Here is a 20,690-nt window from a genome sequence, read left to right on the forward strand (position 1 = left end):
GTTGGCCAGAAGAGGGAGCTGCTCTCTTCTTGTGGGTGTGTGGGATGACAGAGTGACTACAGAATAACTCAGTGAAGCAGAAACTCTTCTGACCACTGCTTGAGCTGGTGCCAAATTAGAACATAGTAGAACAGCTTGTAGGGAGGAACACTGTGTGGTCTGGGCCTGAGCTTCTGGGGTCTTAGTGGTCTCAGGAGAGAGAAGAGCCAAATGGTCATGGGTCATTACACTTCAAAAACACACAAAAGAGGATTTGGACAGCGACTATTTCTGAGTTTTTTTAAATTGCTTTTGTAGTTAGGAACATATGAGTATCATTATTTTGTTGAAATAATTTGATCTCTAAGACATTCTGTTCATTGATTGCATTCAACTTAGCCATTTTTGTTCATAGAATTCATGTTTTGCATTTTTGACACATAGCAGATGCTCTTCTTTAGAACATCTTACAGTTAGTATATATCCATCCATCATCTACCGCTTATCCGGGGCCAGGTCGCGGGGGAAGCAGTCTAAGCAGGGATGCCCAGACTTCCCTCTCCCCAGACACTTCCTCCAGCTCTTCCGGGGGAAACAGAGGCGTTCCCAGGCCAGCCGGGAGACATAGTCCCTCCAGCGTGTCCTAGGTCTTCCCCAGGGTCTCCTCCCGGTGGGACGGGACCGGAACACCTTCCCAGGAAGGCGTTCCGGAGGCATCCGAAACAAATGCCCAAGCCACCTCAGCTGACCCCTCTCGATGTGGAGGAGCAGCGGCTCTGAGCTCCTCCCGGGTGACCGAGCTTCTCACCCTATTTCTAAGGGATCGCCCAGCCACCCTGCGGAGAAAGCTCATTTCGGCCTCCTGTATCCGGGATCTTGTCCTTTCGGTCATGACCCAAAGCTCATGACCATAGGTGAGAGTAGGAACGTAGATTGACCAGTAAATCGAGAGCTTCGCCTTGCGGCTCAGCTCTTTCTTCACCATGACAGACCGATACATTGACCGCATTACTGCAGAAGCTGCACCAATCCGTCTGTCAATCTCCCGTTCCATCCTTCCCTCACTCGTGAACAAGACCCCTAGATACTTAAACTCCTCCACTTGAGGCAGGCACTCTCCACCAACCTGAAGTGGGCAAGCCACCCTTTTCCGACTGAGGACCATGGCCTCGGATTTGGAGGTACTGATTTTCATCCCCACCGCTTCACACTCGGCTGCAAACCGTCCAAGTGCATGCTGAAGGTCCTGGCTTGAAGGGGCCAACACGACAACATCATCCGCAAAGAGCAGAGACAAAATCGTGTGGTCCCCAAACCTGACACCCTCCGGCCCCTGGCTGCGCCTAGAAATTCTGTCCATAAAAAACAGAACTGGCGACAAAGGGCAGCCCTGCCAGAGTCCAACATGCACAGGGAACAAGTCTGACTTACTGCCGGCAATGCGGACCAAGCTCCTGCTTCGGTCGTACAGGGACCTGACAGCCCTTAGCAAAGGACCCAGGACCCCATATTCCCGAAGCACCCTCCACAGGATGCCACGAGGGACAGTCGAATGCCTTCTCCAAATCCACAAAACACATGTGGATTGGTTGGGCAAACTCCCATGAACCCTCCATCACCCTGTAGAGGGTATAGAGCTGGTCCAGTGTTCCACGGCCCGGACGAAAACCACACTGTTGCTCCTGAATCCGAGGTTCTACTATCGGCCGTATTCTCCTCTCCAGAACCCTGGCATAGACTTTCCCGGGGAGGCTGAGAAGTGTGATCCCCCTATAGTTGGAACACACCCTCCGGTCCCCCTTCTTAAAAAGAGGGACCACCACCCCGGTCTGCCATCCCAGAGGCACTGTCCCCGACTGCCACGCGATGTTGCACAGATGTGTCAACCAAGACAGCCCCACAACATCCAGAGACTTGAGGTACTCAGGGCGGATCTCATCCACCCCCGGTGCCTTGCCACCGAGGAGTTTCTTGACCACCTCTGTGACTTCAGCCCGGGTGATGGACGAGTCCACCTCTGAGCCCTCATCCTCTGCTTCCTCAATGGAAGACATGACGGCGGGATTAAGGAGATCCTCAAAGTACTCCTTCCACCGCCCGATGACATCCCCAGTTGAGGTCAACAGCTGCCCACCTCTACTGTAAACAGCGTTGGTAGGGCACTGTTTCCCTCTCCTGAGGCGCCGGATGGTTTGCCAGAATCTCTTCGAGGCCAGCCGATGGCATGGCCTCACCGAACTCCTCCCAGGCCCGAGTTTTTGCCTCCACAACCACCCGGGCTGCAGTCCGCTTGGCCTGTCGGTACCCGTCAGCTGCCTCAGGAGTCCCACAAGCCAACCAGGCCTGATAGTACTCCTTCTTCAGCTTGACGGCATCCCTTACTTCCGGTGTCCACCACCGGGTTCGGGGATTGCCGCCTCGACAGGCACCGGAGACCTTACGGCCACAGCTCCGAGCGGCTGCTTCGACAATGGCGGTGGAGAACATGGTCCACTCGGACTCAATATCTCCAGCTTTCTCCAGTCTGTCCAGCTTTCTCCCCTGCCATCGGATCCAACTTACCACCAGGTGGTGATCAGTGGACAGCTCCGCTCCTCTCTTCACCCGAGTGTCCAAGACATACGACCGCAGGTCAGATAAAACAACAACAAAGTCGATCATCGACCTGCGGCCTAGGGTGTCCTGGTGCCACATGCACTGATGGACACCCTTATGCTTGAACATGGTGTTCGTTATGGACAAACTGTGACTAGCACAGAAGTCCAATAACTGAACACCGCTCAGGTTCAGATCAGGGGGGCCGTTCCTCCCAATCACGCGCCCTCCAGGTGTCACTGTCATTGCCCACGTGGGCGTTGAAGTCCCCCAGTAGAACGATAGAGTCCCCAGTCGGAGCACTTTCCAGCACCCCTCCCAGAGACTCCAAGAAGATCGGGTACTCTGGATTGCCATTTGGCCCGTAGGCACAAACAACAGTGAGAGACCTATCCCCGACCCGTAGGCGCAGGGAAACAACCCTCTCGTTCACATGGTGGCAGAGCTGGGGAGCTATAAGCAAACACACACCAGCCCGCCGCCTCTCACCATGGGCAACTCCAGAGTGGTGAAGAGTCCATCCTCTCTCAAGGAGTGTGGTTCCAGAGCCCAAGCCGTGCGTAGAGGTGATCCCGACTACCTCTAGTCGGAACCTCTCAACCTCACGCACGATCTCAGACTCCTTCCCCGCCAGCGAGGTGACGTTCCACATCCCTAGAGCTAGTTTCCGTGTCCAGGGATCAGGTTGTCTAGGCCCCCGCCTTCGACTGCCCCTCGATCCTCTACGCACCGGCCCCTTATGTCTGGCCGGGCCCCATGGGGAAAGGCCCGGCCACCAGGCGCTCGCGAACGAGCCCCAACCCCGGGCCTGGCTCCAGGGTGGGGCCCCGGCTGCGCCATACCGGGCAACATCACAGAACACAAAATGTTTTTCATCATTAAGGGGGTTTTGAACCGCTCTTAGTCTGACCCATCGCCTAGGACCTGTTTACCTTGGGAGACCCTACCAGGGGCATATAGCCCCAGACAACATAGCTCCTAGGGTCACTCGGGTACTCAAACCCCTCCACCACGTTAAGGTGGCAGTTCAAGGATTATGTTACATAGCATCCGATTTGGACCAAATCTTGTTTAATAATGATTAAGGTGTGAGTAGTAATTTCATAGATTTAGGCACATTATACAACCTGACATTAATGTGTTCTGAATGCCAGATGTTGTTATTTCTACTTAATCTGTTCACTTTATTATCCAGTTTCACATTCAATTCAAATTAATAGTTAATGTTGGGATGAGGAGGAGAGATTCTACCACTGCCAGAATGGGGTATTGGGCCTCATCATTTGATTTTGGTTGAGAATAATTTGAGTGTGTGACTTATTGCCTTAAAAATACATACACTCACCTAAAGGATTATTAGGAACACCATACTAATACTGTGTTTGACCCCCTTTCGCCTTCAGAACTGCCTTAATTTTACATGGCATTGATTCAACAAGGTGCTGATTTGTGGGATGCACATCCAGGGCACGAAGCTCCCGTTCCACCACATCCCAAAGATGCTCTATTGGGTTGAGATCTGGTGACTGTGGGGGCCATTTCAGTACAGTGAACTCATTGTCATGTTCAAGAAACCAATTTGAAATGATTCGATCTTTGTGACATGGTGCATTATCCTGCTGGAAGTAGCCATCAGACCGAGCATGGTCAGAAACAATGCTCAGGTAGGCCATGGCATTTCAACTATGCCCAATTGGCACTAAGGGGCCTAAAGTGTGCCAAGAAAACATCCCCCACACCATTACACAACCACCACCTGCCTGCACAGTGGTAACAAGGCATGATGGATCCATGTTCTCATTCTGTTTACGCCAAATTCAGACTCTACCATCTGAATGTCTCAACAGAAATTGAGACTCATCAGACCAGGCAACATTCTTCCAGTCTTCAACTGTCCAATTTTGGTGAGCTTGTGCAAATTGTAGCCTCTTTTTCCTATTTGTAGTGGAGATGAGTGGTACCCGGTGGGGTCTTCTGCTGTTGTAACTTATGATCTGTCATGGAAATATGTTCATCAGTATCCATATTGCAGGGGTTGGACAGATATGTCTGTCTATAGTTAGATAACTCCTGTCATTGTTTTGGTAATAAGTACATTAGTTTGAGTTTAAACTGCAACATTTAAAGTCAAAGATGGCACCGGATATACAGCTCCAGAAAAAATGATGAGACCACTGCACCTTTTTCTTTCCTTTCCAAAAAAGTTGAAAAGGAAGGTTTTGAGTGAGGAACAGAAGGTTTAAAATTGAGAGACCACTGCAAATTGAACGCTTCTGTTCCTCACTCAAAACCTTCCTTTTCAACTTTTTTGGAAAGGAAAGAAAAAGGTGCAGTGGTCTCTTAATTTTTTCCAGAGCTGTATGTTCTTGTAGACACAATGCAAGTGGCTCAGTTACAATGTTAACCCTTTACCCTTGAAGAGTCAGCATTTATATTTGCTAAACCAACAATAGTACTTATGGAGTTCAGTGTACGTGTCACATTTCATGCTTTAATAAACAAGCCTAAGCCACATCCTTGTTCCACTGTTTCTTCCCCCATAATGGGTACCAACCAAAAGGTAAGTGGTAAACTGCCAGAGATAAAAAAAAATAAAAAAGATTAGATGATCAAAAACTGAGAGTTATAAAACTGACTTTTTCAGGGAACAACTAATGGGTGAGCAATATACTGCTGCTGCAATGGAGGTAAATTAAACCTTGAAAGTTGATGCTAAAAGATTCCTACAACTTTTGTTGAGTGCATTCAAACCCTGTGTCTGTATGCAAGCAGTGTTGGAATGGACAGGGTTACCAAACCCTCTGCAGGAAATGGAGAATTGCTATCATAATGGTGAGGAAAAAGGATGGTTCCTCAGTGGGTGACACCGACTGTCAAACATGGAGAAGGATGCATGATGGTCTGGGGCTCTTTTGCTGGATCTGTGACTTGCACAGAGTAGCACCCTGAACCAAAACAGCTCCCGCAGCATTTTGCAATGCCATGCAATACCCGCTGGTGCACACCTAGTTGGTCAGGGGTTCATTCTACAGCAAGATAAAACATACGCTAGGCTATATCAGAACTACCTTAGAAGTAAATAAAACTATAGGCTTCAAATCATGGAATGGCCAGCACAGTCTTAAACCCGATCTAGCTGGTTTGGGATGAACTGGGCAGAAGAGTGAAAGCAAAGCAAGCTACAAGTACAACACATTTTTGAAAATGTCTGCACCACTATTGGGAAGAACTTTGTGAACAACATTTGATTTCCATTGTAGAAAGAATTCCACAAGTGTGTTCGGATGCTATCTCTGCAAAAGGTGGCTACTTTGATGAGGTCGAAATTTAGACATCAAAATTATTAAATTATAGTCTACATTAACACATTAAACTGTGTGAATAAAAATAAAATGTAGGCGTTCTAAAACTTTTGACCAATAGTGTAATTTTGTAATTACATAATTATCCATCACTATCCTTCTAACTGCAGCAGCATTAGACTCCATACCAAATACCAAATCAGCTATACTGGACCCAACGCTGGGGTCCAGATTAAACGCTGAGTTCTCTCCTAGAATCCACTGGCACACATAACTGCTTCTCAGAACTCAAATAAATCAAACCTTACTGGGGAGTATTATTTTTTAACCCACTAAACCCAGAAATAAAGTAAAAGACCGTCTGTAAATTCCTCCCATCCTTGTCTGACTCCACTGTCCACCTGCATATGCAGTGCCTCTGGAGTGTTCAGACCACATCACATTCTCTATATTTAGCTGTGTTATAGACTCAGTAAGATCATTTATTTCATTTTCATAATGCCATTAATTCATACACAGTAATCCAAAATGCCCAAAATAAAACGTTTTTAGATTTTATTGCCAATTGATTTAAAAAATGAGACAAATCTCATATATTTAAATATTCAGTCTATGTTTTCAGTACTTTTCATAAGTGCTCTTGGCATGGGTATTCCTTCACCAGCTTTGCACACCTGGATTTGGGCAGTTCCTCCCATTCTTCCTTGTAGATCCCCTCAAGCTCTGTCACAATGGATCAGGAGTGTCAGTGAACTGTGATCTTCAGGTCTCCCAACAGATGTTCAATGGGGTTCAAGTCCAGGCCTTCGCACTCAAGGGCATTCCCAGACTTGTCCCAAAGCCACTCCATCGTTGTCTTGACTGTGTGCTTTGGGTTGTTGTCGTGCTGACAGATGAATCTTTGCCCTGGTCTGAGGTCCTGTGTGCTTCCGGACCAGGTTTTCTTAAAGGACCTCTCTATATTTTGCTTTGCTCATCCTTCCCACCATTCGGCCAGTCTCCTAGTCCCTTCCACTGAGAAACATCAGCATAGCATAGGGGCGGCAATCATTTTCACTAGGGTGGCATTTTGAATTTCCTCTATGACAATTTTGTTTTGTTTGATGTTTGCTCACACAAAATGGCGTACTTTGTTAACTGGCATTTGCAAAACCATTGTATTTAATTGCACCGTTATATGTGCATGCAGCGGATTTATATAACTTTAAATAATGTATTGTAGGCTATAATATGTCAACAATACAAGCAGAGCTTTTTTATAATTAAAATGTATGACATGCAGTATTGTACGATACTGTCAACCTGTTATGCAATCACATGTGGATACTCACTCATTGTGAACAGGAGATTCATTGCAGGTGAGGCTGGTTCGGCTTCATCCAAAGACAATAAGGTAGCTTTTGAGCATGAGCCCTGAACCTTGAAAAGTTACCTTCATAAAGAGAAGCATAGAACTGTAGGAGACAATGATCTGCAAGCAATTAATTAGCAAGATGAAGGTCATCATGATTGTTGTCCACATTGCATGTAAATGGAGAAGAAATCAAGGCATGTCATGTTACTAAATTCTCCAATCCTAAAAAGAGGTACACTGTCTTTACATATTAGGACCACCGTGTTAGCCGCAACAACAAATAAATATGCTTTTGTCCATTCCAGTTTAAATACACTGTATTCTGTGTCTACTTTCTTTTTCTTTGACAGATTCTATAATTTTGTGTGGAAAAACAAATGACAGCTAATGTACCTGTGTTGTCTTGCCGGCCCATAGCAACGTATCGTAGCAACTGCTGCGGCCAGTTTCAAAATTAGTCTTGATCTGAGAGGTCAGAGCTGCAGAGTAGAGTGGGCTACTTCAAAGACTTCAATTGACTTTACATTTAATTAAGGATAATTGTGAAGCAGGAAATGCAATACTTGGAAAGGTAAAAAAAAAAATTGTTAAAAGCTGCCCACGGGCTGTATTTTTGACATGGTCTCCTATAAAATTATGCTCCCACCACCATGCTTCAGGCCAGCTCACAGAAAAGACTTGGTGGTACTTCTTCCATTTCACAGTAATGGAATCCACTGTTAACTCCTGGGAACATTCTATGCTTTTGCAATTTTATTTATAACCTTCCCCAGATCAAACACAGAATACATTTGAACTCAATTTAAAGTATCATAGCAAATGCTCTGAATAATTACACTGCAAAAATAAATGAAGGAAATATATAAAAAATCTTAACAGTACATTGTGCAATTCATTGAGTACAAAATGACGAAACAACAGTCAATGGAAACGAAAAACACCAAGCAATTGAAGCAGTTGAAATCACAGGCTGTTACAACTTCCGTGAATTTCATCACGGCAAATCATAATGTGACTCAGTAGTGTGTATGGCCCCCATGTGCCTGTATGTAGTCCCGACAGCGTCTGGGCATGCTCCTGATGAGATGGTGGATGCTGTCCAGGGGGATCTCCTCACTCAAAATCTCCTCCTGGATCAGGGCATCAGTGAGCTTCTGGACAGTCTGTGGTGCTACTTGGCAGTGTAGGATGCACTCATACATAACATCCCAGAGGTTCTCAATTGGATTCAGGTCTGGGAAACGTGGGGGCCAGTCAATGGTATCAATGCCTCCATCATCCAGGAAATGCCTACATACTCTGGCCACATGAGGCCGGGCATTGTCCTGTACCAGGAGGAACCCAGGGCCTACTGCACCAGCGTGAGGTCTAAAGATTTTATCCCAGTACTTAACAGCAGTCAGGGAACCATTGGCTAGCACGTGGAGGTCTGTGCGACCCTCCGAGGATATGCCTCCCCAGACCTTCAGTGACCCACTGCAAAACTGGACATGCTGGATGATGTTGCAGGCAGCATAACGTTCACCATGGCATCTCCAGACTCATTCACATCTGTCACATGTGCTCAATATGAACCTGCTCTCATGTATCAAGAGAACGTGGTGCCAATGACAGACCTGCCAATTTAAAGATCAATAAAGCTTTTTGTTTGACAGGGGTATATTTTCATGTTTAACTTTGTTTAATTTCACTGGCCAGACACTTGACTTTTGGGTATGCACAGTTTACCAGCTGAAATTTCTGTTTCTGAAAGAATGTACAGCATTCAAATTGGTCAGTGGTTCATGAACTTTTCTTTGACTTTGATTTCATTCTAGCTACTGCCTGAATTTGTTTGGAAGGCAGTATATAATTAGTCAAAACTCAGATTGCATGTTCTGTTGCCCTCAAAATGGAATTGTTGGTTTTAGCAAATTTGCCATTTTCTTGCATTTTTCTAAACCCTGACATTCTTAATGTATGGAATTTATACAGAGATTTGGTGTTTTCTGATTGTCAAGGTTTGCATCATTCTGCTAATAAGTCTCTTTTTACTGTAAAACCATGTGTATGAGAATGTTGATAACATTGGTGGAAATGTATGTGATGTCACCCAAGAATGCAAATACGAAACAAACAAGAAATGCAATACTATATTTATAATTACAATCATTAAAATATGTATAGTCTGTGTTAGTATTGTATTAGTATCAATAGCACTGTTACATTCATGTGAAACTTATATAATGTTGAGTTCTGTATGGCTGGATGGATGGATGGCTGACCTTCACTGCCATGGAATGATGACCACTGTCTAGCTTTTGTGACACAAAATGATGAGGGATCATCTCATAATCATGAACAGAAACACAGTTAGTGCAAAAATGAACCATTTAGTTTTACTATGAAGTCTTTATTAAATGGCTGGATGAAAATGTTGCCATTGGGCAAGAGAAAAATGTACTCTGATATAGTAGTCTTATCATAAGCAACATACAAGAACTGCAATTTAAAATCAAACCCACAACCCAAACATGCCAGCCACAAGTGACCCTAAACATGTGTTGTGGGCACAACACACAATCCTGCTAACATTTGCCTGATAAAAGGGCAAGGATGCTTCAATTTTGCTTAGGAACTTTGAAAAATACATGACAGACTTACAGTATCACACAATGCTTAAATCTGTCAAAGATGGAGACAATTATTTTTGGTGGCATACATGCTAAACTATATATAAAACCAATTGCACTCAGAATGTTCTCAAAAATCGCATAGAAATACTCAGAAGTCAGGCATGAGTGCAGTATATGAAAGATGTATAGCACAAGAAAAATCTACAACTGATGTTTCAAAGTATTTTTGATGTTTTGTTAATTAGGTGTACTAATTTCAACCACGTGCCGCATTGGCATCAACAATGTACGCCCTGTACATTAGGTGTTCAGTAGGTGTACAGTAGGTGTTCAGTAGGGGATACCCAGCAGGTATCAAAAGGAGAGCCTCAAAGTGCTGCCGGGAGGCCTTGAATGAAAAGGAAAAATTATACAAATTAATATTTGAGTATTTGAATAACATCTGCCAGGAAGAATGTAAATTATTGCCATGCAAACATTTTTGTTCTCACCCGTCCATTTCATCTCTGTCAAGGATTGCCTACTAAAATGTTTACAACATGAAATTCTTATTCTTAGATAAAAGAAAAGATAAGTTAAATAGGTGGACAACCCTGAAAACCAAGTACAACCCTTGAGATATACATCCACTATATATACATTAAAACATTCATTATCAAGTAAAGTAGGCTAATGGCACTGGCAACAAGCAATTAGATTTGAATAGAAATTATGAAAAATTAAATGTTGTAATACTTTTGTAATTTTAGTGTTAAGAAGACAGAAGATTGATGTCTTATGTAGGGTCATAAAATATTTTCTCAGACACAAGGGGCCTTAGAAGTAAAAAGATTGAGAACCACTGGACCAGAGCACCTAAAGTTTAATTCTGATTGCACGATTAAATTAATGTTTCTGGGATATATACATCTAGGGCACTTTTTTTCACTGTTAGCAAATTACTATATATCAATACAGTATATTCAGATTGAACCTAGTGAGAGGCAATGGAAGAAATTCTCCCACAGGCACAACTGTTGTTGTCTCCCTTACCACAGTAATTTTATTTCAGGGGCATTTTAATGTCTGATCAGTGACATTTTGGCATTCAATTTATTTTACTCTACCCTTCCCTCCTAACCTCAAAAATCCCAGGTGTATGAAAATATCATTTTATAATATGTGAGGCAACCTGTCTGTGAGGCACCTGACACGATTAGTTGGTACATTCATGATAGACATAGTCAAGAGACAGAAAGAAGAAGAGAGGAACAGGAACATTTAGAATGTGTAAAAGAGAGAGACATTAACTATCACACAGATTTAAAGTTGAAAAACATTGTCTAGCAGAGAGAGCAGGGGACAGCTGTCTTCCTCTCATCTGTCTATACTGGTTTTAGTAGCCTTGGCCTCTCTATGAGGATCCCTCCATCTTGGTGATGGTGGTGACTGTAGCCATGAAGCACCTCTGGAAAAGGCGGTCTGGGTCTGGAGGCTGGTTATCACAGTCCAGTTTTCCCCTCAGGAAGTGCTTTCTAAACCCATGGGAACCCTTAGGAGGGTTGCTGGGGAAACTCTGACTCTGGCTTTGACTCTGCCCCTCTTTTGGACTGGGTTCAGCACCTGGAAATACGATGGCAAACAATGTTTTAGCTTGGCAAATTTTGTAATAATTTCAAATAATTATCCCACCTGGTGTGTATGATTAATCATGAAATAAATAACTATTATACATAACCCGCTTTAAAATGCTAGGAACACAAGCTATATGAATAAAATTTTCAGACTATTCCAGAACAAAAAGGAAAAGTTAATATTTTGCTATTGACATATAATACTTCAAAATTCACAAAGTATTTACACTGAGTGATAAGTATTGGAATCACCTATGCTAGTCTAACACTAATTACATTTTAATTCTACAAGTCTAGCCCCTTTGGCTATGAATTTATGTGATTGCTTGACACATTGATGAGTGCAGTGTTGATGAGTGCATAACATCCCAATTCTAAAGTCACCAAACTGAAGTTGACATTTGTAATGGTTAAGATGGTTAAGGGTTAAGGTTAGGGTTGAGGAAGGATTAAGGTTAGAATTAGGGTTAGGATTGGCATTATGATTAAGGTTTAGGGTAGAGACACGGACTGTATAATGACAGGTGGTTAAATCTCCAAATTTAATGTGAGTTAATTTAAAGTTTCCTTTTATTTGTGCCATAATTATTTTTAACTAAATATTCAGTTGCAGAAATCAAGTGCTCCAGATGGTAACACAGGCCACAGATGGGGCTCTAGTTGGTGATGTCTGTTGCAAAAGAATTGGCAGCAGATTTAGCTACCGCATTTAACCCAACCCTTCCAAATTGTCAATTTTTTCAGCTTGCCGGCTCAGGGATTTGATCAAGTCAGTGTACCATAGCATCTCTTCCTTATCCTGAGCTAATATGTTTGCTGAACCACAAACTTTATATCAAGTCTGATCATTTCTCCAGTTTTAGACGTATATATACACTCTATGCACTAAATATTCAATGTGTGGATTTGGTTTGATGATTGTTACAGTTTTGGGGAATTTGTGTAGAATTTTTTGTTAGGCAAGCCATGATAATTAGAGAAGAAAACATTTCTGTTTTCTATCTTGATTTTGTAATTCCTTCCACTTTAAGTTCATATATTGTAGCGCTTAATTTAATTATATAACATTAAAGGTCAAGAGCCTCCTGGCGGTGCTCATTCAGCTGCTCATTCAGAGAGAAGGTAATTAGCCATGTATGCTATTGCTAATCAAAAGTGATTCAATTAATTACTTTAAAAACATATATCCAATAATAGTTTGTTTCTATGGCTTTAACAGATGGTTTCTAGTTACCTGCACACTTTACGTCACAAAGACATTAAACTTGCTTCTCCCTGCCTACTTACTGATTATAGATATGGGTCAATAGTACCGTCTATATACTGGGTTGTTATACTGTACAATTACACTCTAGATAGATTATTTAATTTTAGATATACAGTCATGTGGAAGAAATTAGGACACCCTATGAAAACGTGTTTTTTAACATATTTTGACATATGGATATTTAATATAAATTTTAACAATACTGAGAGATTCAAGTAATATAACTAAACAAGTAAAACTGAAGAAAATACTTTTTAAAACGTTCTGTAGAATGTAATAAAATAGACATGCAATTTCTGGTAAGGAATAAATTAGGACACCCCCACACTTTGTCCCACTTAAAATGGCTGAAATCACACACAGGTGTATCACATCATGTGCACATGATTAGAACATTGTTACTCAGAATTTTGAAGGAGGCTTGCCCTGTTTAAACCTCCGACATTCAGTTTGGTGTGCTCCTGACTGCTGATGTGAGAGTGAACACCATGGTGGGGTCAAAAGACCTGTCTGAGGCCTTCAGAACGAAGATTGTTCCAGCTTATGAGTCTGGTAAGGGATTTAAAAAGATCTCAAAAGAGTTTGAAATCAGCCATTCCACTGTCCGAACTAGTGTACACATGGAGGACATTCAAAACAACAGCCAACATGCCCAGGTCTGGCCATCCAAGCAAGTTCACCCCGAGAGCAGACCGCAAGATGCTAAAAGAAGTCTCCAAAAGCCCTAAAATGTCATCACGGGATTTACAGCAGGCTCTGGCGACTGTTGATGTGAAAGTGCATGCCTCTACAATCAGAAAGAGACTGCACAAGTTTAATCTTCACGGGAGGTGTGCAAGGAGGAAACCCGAGAGAACGTAGACAAAGAACAGGACTTCTGGAACAATGTTCTATGGTCAGATAAGTCTAAAATTGAATTATTTGGACACCAGAACAGAGGACATGTTTGGCGCACACCAAACACAGTGTTCCAGGAAAATCACCTCATTCCAACTGTGAAGCATGGAGGTGGAAGTGTCATGGTTTGGGGATGCTTTGCTGAAGCAGGACCTGGCCAGCTCACCATCATAGAATCCATCATGAATTCTACAGTGTATCAGAGGGTGCTTGAGCAACATGTGAGACCATCTGTAAGAAAATTCAAGTTGAAGTGGAACTGGACCCTGCAACATGACAATGACCCTAAACATACCAGTAAATCCACAATGGACTGGCTGAAGACTAAGAAATGGAGAGTCCTGGAATAGCCCAGTCAAAGCCCAAATCTTAATCCCATTGAGATGCTGTGGGGTGACATGAAAAGGGCTGTACATGCAAGAAACCCCTCAAACATCACACAGGTTAAAGCATTCTGCATTGAGGAGGGGGGCAAACTTTCCTAAGACCGATGTCAGAGACTGGTAGAAGGTTAGAAGAAGCGTCTCACTGAAGTTATTTCAGCCAAAGGGTGTAACACTAGGTATTAGGGGGTAACACTAGGTATTAGGGGGAAACACTAGGTATTGGGGGCTAACACTAGGTATTAGGGGGTAACACTAGGTATTGGGGGCTAACACTAGGTATTGGGGGTAACACTAGGTATTGGGGGTAACACTAGGTATTAGGGGGTAACACTAGGTATTGGGGGTAACACTAGGTATTAGGGGGTAACACTAGGTATTAGGGGTAACACTAGGTATTAGGGGGTAACACTAGGTATTAGGGGGTAACACTAGGTATTGGGGGTAACACTAGGTATTAGGGGGTAACACTAGGTATTGGGGTAACACTAGGTATTAGGGGGTAACACTAGGTATTAGGGGGTAACACTAGGTATTGGGGGTAACACTAGGTATTAGGGGGTAACACTAGGTATTGGGGGGTAACACTAGGTATTAGGGGGTAACACTAGGTATTAGGGGGTAACACTAGGTATTAGGGGGTAACACTAGGTGTTAGGGGGTAGGGTGTCCTAACTTTTCTCTCAGTTAAAATATGCATTTATGTTGATGTCTTTGTTTAATGAGTAAAACAACGTTATTTTTTGCTGTTAACCTGCAATAGGATCACTTTCTTTTCCAGAGATCAATAAAACAAGATTAGACATCGATATGTGAACATTTCTTATTGAATAACTGAATATGGGGTGTCCTAATTTTTTCACATGACTGTATTTACACAAACATCATAATCAAAATGCACATACAAATTTTACAAATTATTTGTCTGTCTTTCTTTTTCAGCATCTTACAATATAAACTTCTAGACTGTGAAAAGAGGAATAAGCCTGTGAAGTCTGACTACAAGATCTAACTGATGTAAAAAGCCATTGATAAAGGAACCTCTACAAAGGCCTTAGTTAGATCATTCATCCTTTCTTGGTGACCTACATTTTTATTCAAATTGGTGGGAGCCTTGAAGAGAAATTGTCTGCATGTGGAGCGTGTGGTCAGTTAATAAACTTTGAAGTTTTTAATACAAAGCTGTTAATTCATATTATTAATCTTCCAAATTGGTGACAGGTGGGCAAATGCTTGTTCAAGAGATGGAGCAGCAGTGTACAGTACCATGTCGTCAGCATGGACAGTTTCAGATATAAAATTGGAGTTACAGAACAAGAATATACAGAGCAAAGAGTTATTGACCTCAGATTGAATCCTGGGGTTACTCCTTAGCAAACTACAAGAAATTATGATTTGAGCGGTTTCATTATGAAAGCCTGAGTTCTATCACTAAGGTACACCATTGGCGGGGGCTGCATTCAGCTATTGAAATGGCCTAGCAGGTAATGTTAAAAAAACATTAACAATCTTTACTGTTATATAATCAGTGTTGTATTGTATTGAACCTCTTAAAGTATAGGCATCAGATCAAAGCAATGCACTAAAGGGCTATGGTGAGACTATTATTACAGGGGAGATACTGGTGAGGCTTATTGCTGGTTTGGACTCTTAATGAAAAGTCTACGGGCACCAGGTCCCTACCATAGAAAATAAATTTAGCGATTTCACCAAATACATATGTAAATGTAAACTTAAAATGAGTGAAGTAACCACATTTTTAAGTAAATGTAAACTTGAATTGAGTGAAGTAACCAAATTTTTAAGTAAATGTAAACTTAATTGAGTGATTTCAACAAATACATATGTAAATGTAAACTTCAGTGACTTCAGTGTTGGGACGTAAGCTCATCCAATCACATTATTTTCTGCCTTACCAGCAGATATGCCACCAAGACATATTTTAGTAAGTGAAAATCCCAACTCCAAGTTGCACATACGTGGTGCTTGAAGGGGCAGGCCGTTGTCCAGGCCTCTGGGTTTGGTTGCAATGAATAGGTAGCACAGGACACATATGGTGATGATGAAGGCCAGCAGGACCACAGCTGCTATTGACAGGCCAACCAGAGCTCCCAGACTATTCAACAGGGTGAAGAGGAGGAAAGGAAGGAAGCAATAGAGAAAGGGAGTGTGAGTGTCAGAGAGAATGTATTTTCTTAAGGATATATTTTGTGCATTCATGCTTTATTAGATGTTGGGAAGAGAGATTTTGCTAAAAGAGCTATGGGTCAGATTCAAAAACTTGCTGCAGAAGTACGTGAAGCGGTGGCAGGGCCTTGTAGACAACAGGACCACCCCAACCCTTGGATCCTCCTTGGATTTTATACTTGAAATGTATAAAATCTCTTGACTATTAGTGAAAATTAACATATCATTACATATATTGGTCACTGACAATCTGATTCATAAATGCCCCTTTTTAGTAGCAGAGCTTCGATGAGTTAGTCATAATTTCATATTGAGCATTCATTCCCATACACCTTCAATAACTTTCTTATGAATATTTGCAAGAAAATTATATTCTGTAATTTTATTACAGGCAGAGCCAGAGTGAGTCCATCAACGTAAAATTATATTGACCGCTACCCACATGTATCTATGTGAGAACTGAATGGGATTTGTTCTATTGATGGTGGAGCACTCCGATAGGTCTACACAATGCTCATATACCCTCAATGTAACGCTGCACTTGCCTTAACGGTGCCCCCCCGGCCCCGGTGCTCCTGCTCGCCGGTTGGAGGGACAAATTGTGGGGCTGGTGGCAGATTTTGACAATATGAAGTCCCACCTGGTAACGCGATCAGGCAGGGGGGACCCCAGGGCAGCCCGGGGGTGCCACAGCTGCTTTGCCCTGATTGTGTGGAGCCAAGTCGTACTCCAGTGGGTGAGCTCCGGACAGCCCTGCCGGATAAATACAATGGTTCTCCGGGGTGTTGTCGTGGTTTCCTTCTCCAGTGCAAGCTGTATTTCGGGGTTCAGCCACGATAATCTATATTTCGGAAAGGATGGCCACGATAATCTCTTTTGCAAGGCACGCTGTCGGATGGGTAACAGCACTGTGATAGGGGGGAATCAGGGGAGCTGAGGTCGTTCCCCAGATTCATCGCCCTGTTCTGAAAGGTGTTTGATCATCCCACAGAGGGGGGAGAATGGGCGAGCTACTTCAGCCGCCATGTCATTCTGGATGGCGGCTGGCATCAAGTGGCTGGAATGAGCTGGCTCTATTCGGACTGCTTTCCACAGGGGATTGAGGACTGAGGTCCAAATGGAGCTGGCTTACGTTGACAGTTTCATGCTGCTGGACGTGTACATCACCCGGACAATTGCCGTTGACGCGCAGCTCTGGGACAGTGACCATCTGGCGCTCAGCTCTCCTCACTATCGGGAAGAACCAGAACATGAACTGACGGAGCTGGGACTTATGAAGCTTCCCGCAGCAGAGAGAGATCGCCGGAGATTAGTCCCTGGTTTCTGCCCTCCGGCTGCTGTTGTGCAGGATGAGGTCCTTTTTGCCCATCTTGGCTCTGGATGGTCGTGCCTGTGGGATAAGGTACCATGACTCTCTTGACCCACCCACTCACACTCACCATTAATGGCTGCCATCGAGAAAGACTGGAACTGCTGGTGAAGACATTTCCCATCCGCCCGTCATCCGAGATCTTCCCTGGCTACAATGGCACAACCCCCCACATCATCTGAACCATGCAGAACATCTGGAGGACCTCCCTGACAATCACCTACCTGGAACACGTGGCCCACGTCCGTGCTGTCCTATAACTTCTGCTCCACCATCAGTTGTAAGTCAAGGGCGAGAAGTGCAGCATCCAGTCCACCATATCCTTGATGGGCCACAACATCGCTCCGGAGAGAGTGAAGATGGAGAAGCTGAAGGTGAAGGCAGTGAGGTTGTGGCCAGTCCCGAAGACCATCTAGGACCTTCGGAGCTTCATCGGCGTTCGCCAACTTTTACCGCCAGTTTCAGGCTTCAGTACAATCACTGTGCCACTCATAGGGGTCCGGCGTACAAGGTAGAGGCTATTCTGGACTCCTGGCTGCAGCGAGGTCAGGTCCAGTACCTGGTGGACTGGGTTACAGGCCGGAAGAGCGCCCGAGGCTCCAGCGAGCGGTGCTGTTGGGAGACACACTTAAGAGGGGTGGGGTACTGCAACGCCTGCTCTGCTTGCCTCGATGGTGCCACGCCCGCACCGGCGCTCCAGTGTACTAACCACCCGACGGAGTCCGATGCCAGCAAACGATGCTCTCTACACATCTGATCCCAATCAACCATTTAGTTCAGTATTTCAATTCCCATTGTTTGGCCTTCTGTATGGATCACTGTGTTTGTCTGTATAGCCGGTGTGGTTCTGCCAATATACTAAACGTTCTATTTCTGTGTTCTCGTCCTTGTATTTGTTTTCTTTTTTCGCCTCCTCCTTTTTTGCTCACAACCCTTGCTCCTCGGTATAAATGTGTATACCGTGATGAAAAAATTAGGTGTCTGTGTAATATTGCAACTAAATTAATAGTTGCAATATCATTAAAAAAATGTTGGGTTATCTACACCAAGCACTATGCATCCATTTAACTGGGAGGCCACATGGCAATGACTTGGGGCTTGAAAAACTCCTCTTTCTCAATTTAAAACAGAAAAATGGTGTGTCTCTATATAGCGGTTTCCACTTGACAAAACAAGTATAACTAGGCTTTTTAATTTCATTATCTTGTCCTTGCTGTTATTTCCTTCACAACATGCACTGGATGAGAAACAACACACTGATTGGGAATTAACTAGCTGAGTCATTATGAATGGTCATGCAATTTTCTAGCCATATTGAGTCAACAACCAGGCAAGCCTAGTTCAGCTGGCCCACGGTTAGAAAGGATGAATGTTGTTGTCCCTGGCTGGTTTTAATCCGCATTTTTCAAAGTGTACTCTTGAACAAAGATTATAACGAAAACAATGACTCCAGTCACTCCATGGCTTGTTCATTTCCAGACATCCCAATTCTCCCAGATGTTCCAGAAGTATCCTGCATTTTAACAGCGTCTCTGTGACAATGTATAAACAATATCCCGGGAAAAGAAAATTCTGAGCGAGCGAGCGAGAGAGATTTAAGGGCCGAATATCAAATCACATACTCGATACTACAGGTGATGGTGATATACATGATTCAAGTACTGCTTAGTACATGTAGGCTTGTTATGCCAGTATTTGGGACCGATTGGGGCATTCTACCTCATCATGAAACTTCGTCTGGGGGGGCTATAACCCCAAAAAGCATGCAAGGATGCGTACTTCGAATATCCACCAGAAAATGTCACAATATAAACGTAAATAGTTTTATTTTAGGGTACTAAATGTTGTAGCCCTGAACAAATCCTAATGCATAATTTGTTATGTCTGTGGCGATGCTTGAACACCAATCGCTTGCATGACAGGTCACGTCTCTAACCACTTGAGGGGTGGGGTACTGTCAGTCGGTCCGTCGCTCGGTCGCTCGCTTGCTCAAAGAGACATTCACTCTTCTTGGCCAGCTCCACTTACGCAGTCCAGCAAAAATAATAAATGTTAGTACTACTGTAAAAGCACTTTTCCCTGTAACCATCTTACTTTATGCTTGTCCTGTTGAACAATGGCCCCCTCAAGATGGTGCTGAAATGAATACAATTGATATTATTTATATTAGATACAATCAGATTTATCTCAAATTGATCTCAATATATGTACTATGTTTTCAAATTATCATTGTCCAATCAAAGCACACAATATGCAGGCAATGTTTTTATGGACAAATCATTGCACTGTTCATCAGAGATGCACATGTTGAGTTGAGCAACACAAATTACGGAAAGGTAATTGGTTGTATTCTAAATATTTTATTAAAAGTATGAATTTCAGCATTCCTGTGAAGGACTACAATTGAATAGGAAAGGCAACCAGGCTTGAGGTGTGAATTTGAAGACAAAATATTATATGATCTCACAAACACTGCAGACAAACCAAAGGTTTTTACTGAGTTGAAAAGATTATCAATAGTTACTGCACAATATAACCAATACTCAGAGATCATACCGAATTTGTAAGGAGGAAACTGAACCCACTGTCATGTTGTTGTCAGGTTTGAAGATAGTAGATTTTCACAAAGTGTATACCCTATACATTAAAATAGTTGCATTGTTCTTACCTCAGCCACCACATGTATCCATACTCATATGGGAAAAAACTGTTGGGGTCATCACAACAGTATTTCATGTCATTGAAGCCGCAGCAGAAAAGCGCTTGTGCATCGCTATCCAGTTTGGGGCAACTGAACCCGTTTACAAACACTTTCTCTGCATTGTAGTAGCTTGTGCAGTATGCGCTCATGCTGACCTCCGATAATTTCATGTAACTTTCAATCCATCCATATTACCCATTTCAATTATTTTAACTGGCCAAAAACAGTGTTATTTGCAATCCAAGCAGATGAGGGCTTCTGTTTCTTGCCGATTGACTTGAGAGGTATTTAAGCCTTACAGAGCCCACCTCTCTTTCATACTTTCTCCTCATTTGTCTGTTTTTCAGTGGGTGTGTGTATTCACTCACACTCAGAATTTGCGTCATTTGAGTGAATGTTATGAATGAAGCTGTCCTTGGTGCTGTTTA

At 43.1% G+C, this 20,690-nt stretch overlaps 1 protein-coding gene across 1 annotated transcript; it reads right to left on the reverse strand.

Moving 5' to 3' along the window:
- Positions 1-11,016: 11,016 nt before the first annotated feature.
- On the reverse strand, positions 11,017-20,411 carry LOC114839645 (protein shisa-like-2A). Its single transcript, XM_029121662.2, has 3 exons — positions 20,230-20,411; positions 15,985-16,121; positions 11,017-11,447 (listed from the first exon to the last, which is right to left on the reverse strand). The coding sequence occupies exons 1-3, from the start codon at positions 20,409-20,411 to the stop codon at positions 11,239-11,241; spliced, it is 528 nt and encodes a 175-aa protein (XP_028977495.1). The 3' UTR covers positions 11,017-11,238.
- Between the last annotated feature and the right edge of the window lie 279 nt (positions 20,412-20,690).

The sequence above is a fragment of the Esox lucius genome, chromosome 8 (genome assembly GCF_011004845.1).
Source record: "Esox lucius isolate fEsoLuc1 chromosome 8, fEsoLuc1.pri, whole genome shotgun sequence".
Classification (NCBI taxonomy): domain Eukaryota; kingdom Metazoa; phylum Chordata; class Actinopteri; order Esociformes; family Esocidae; genus Esox; species Esox lucius.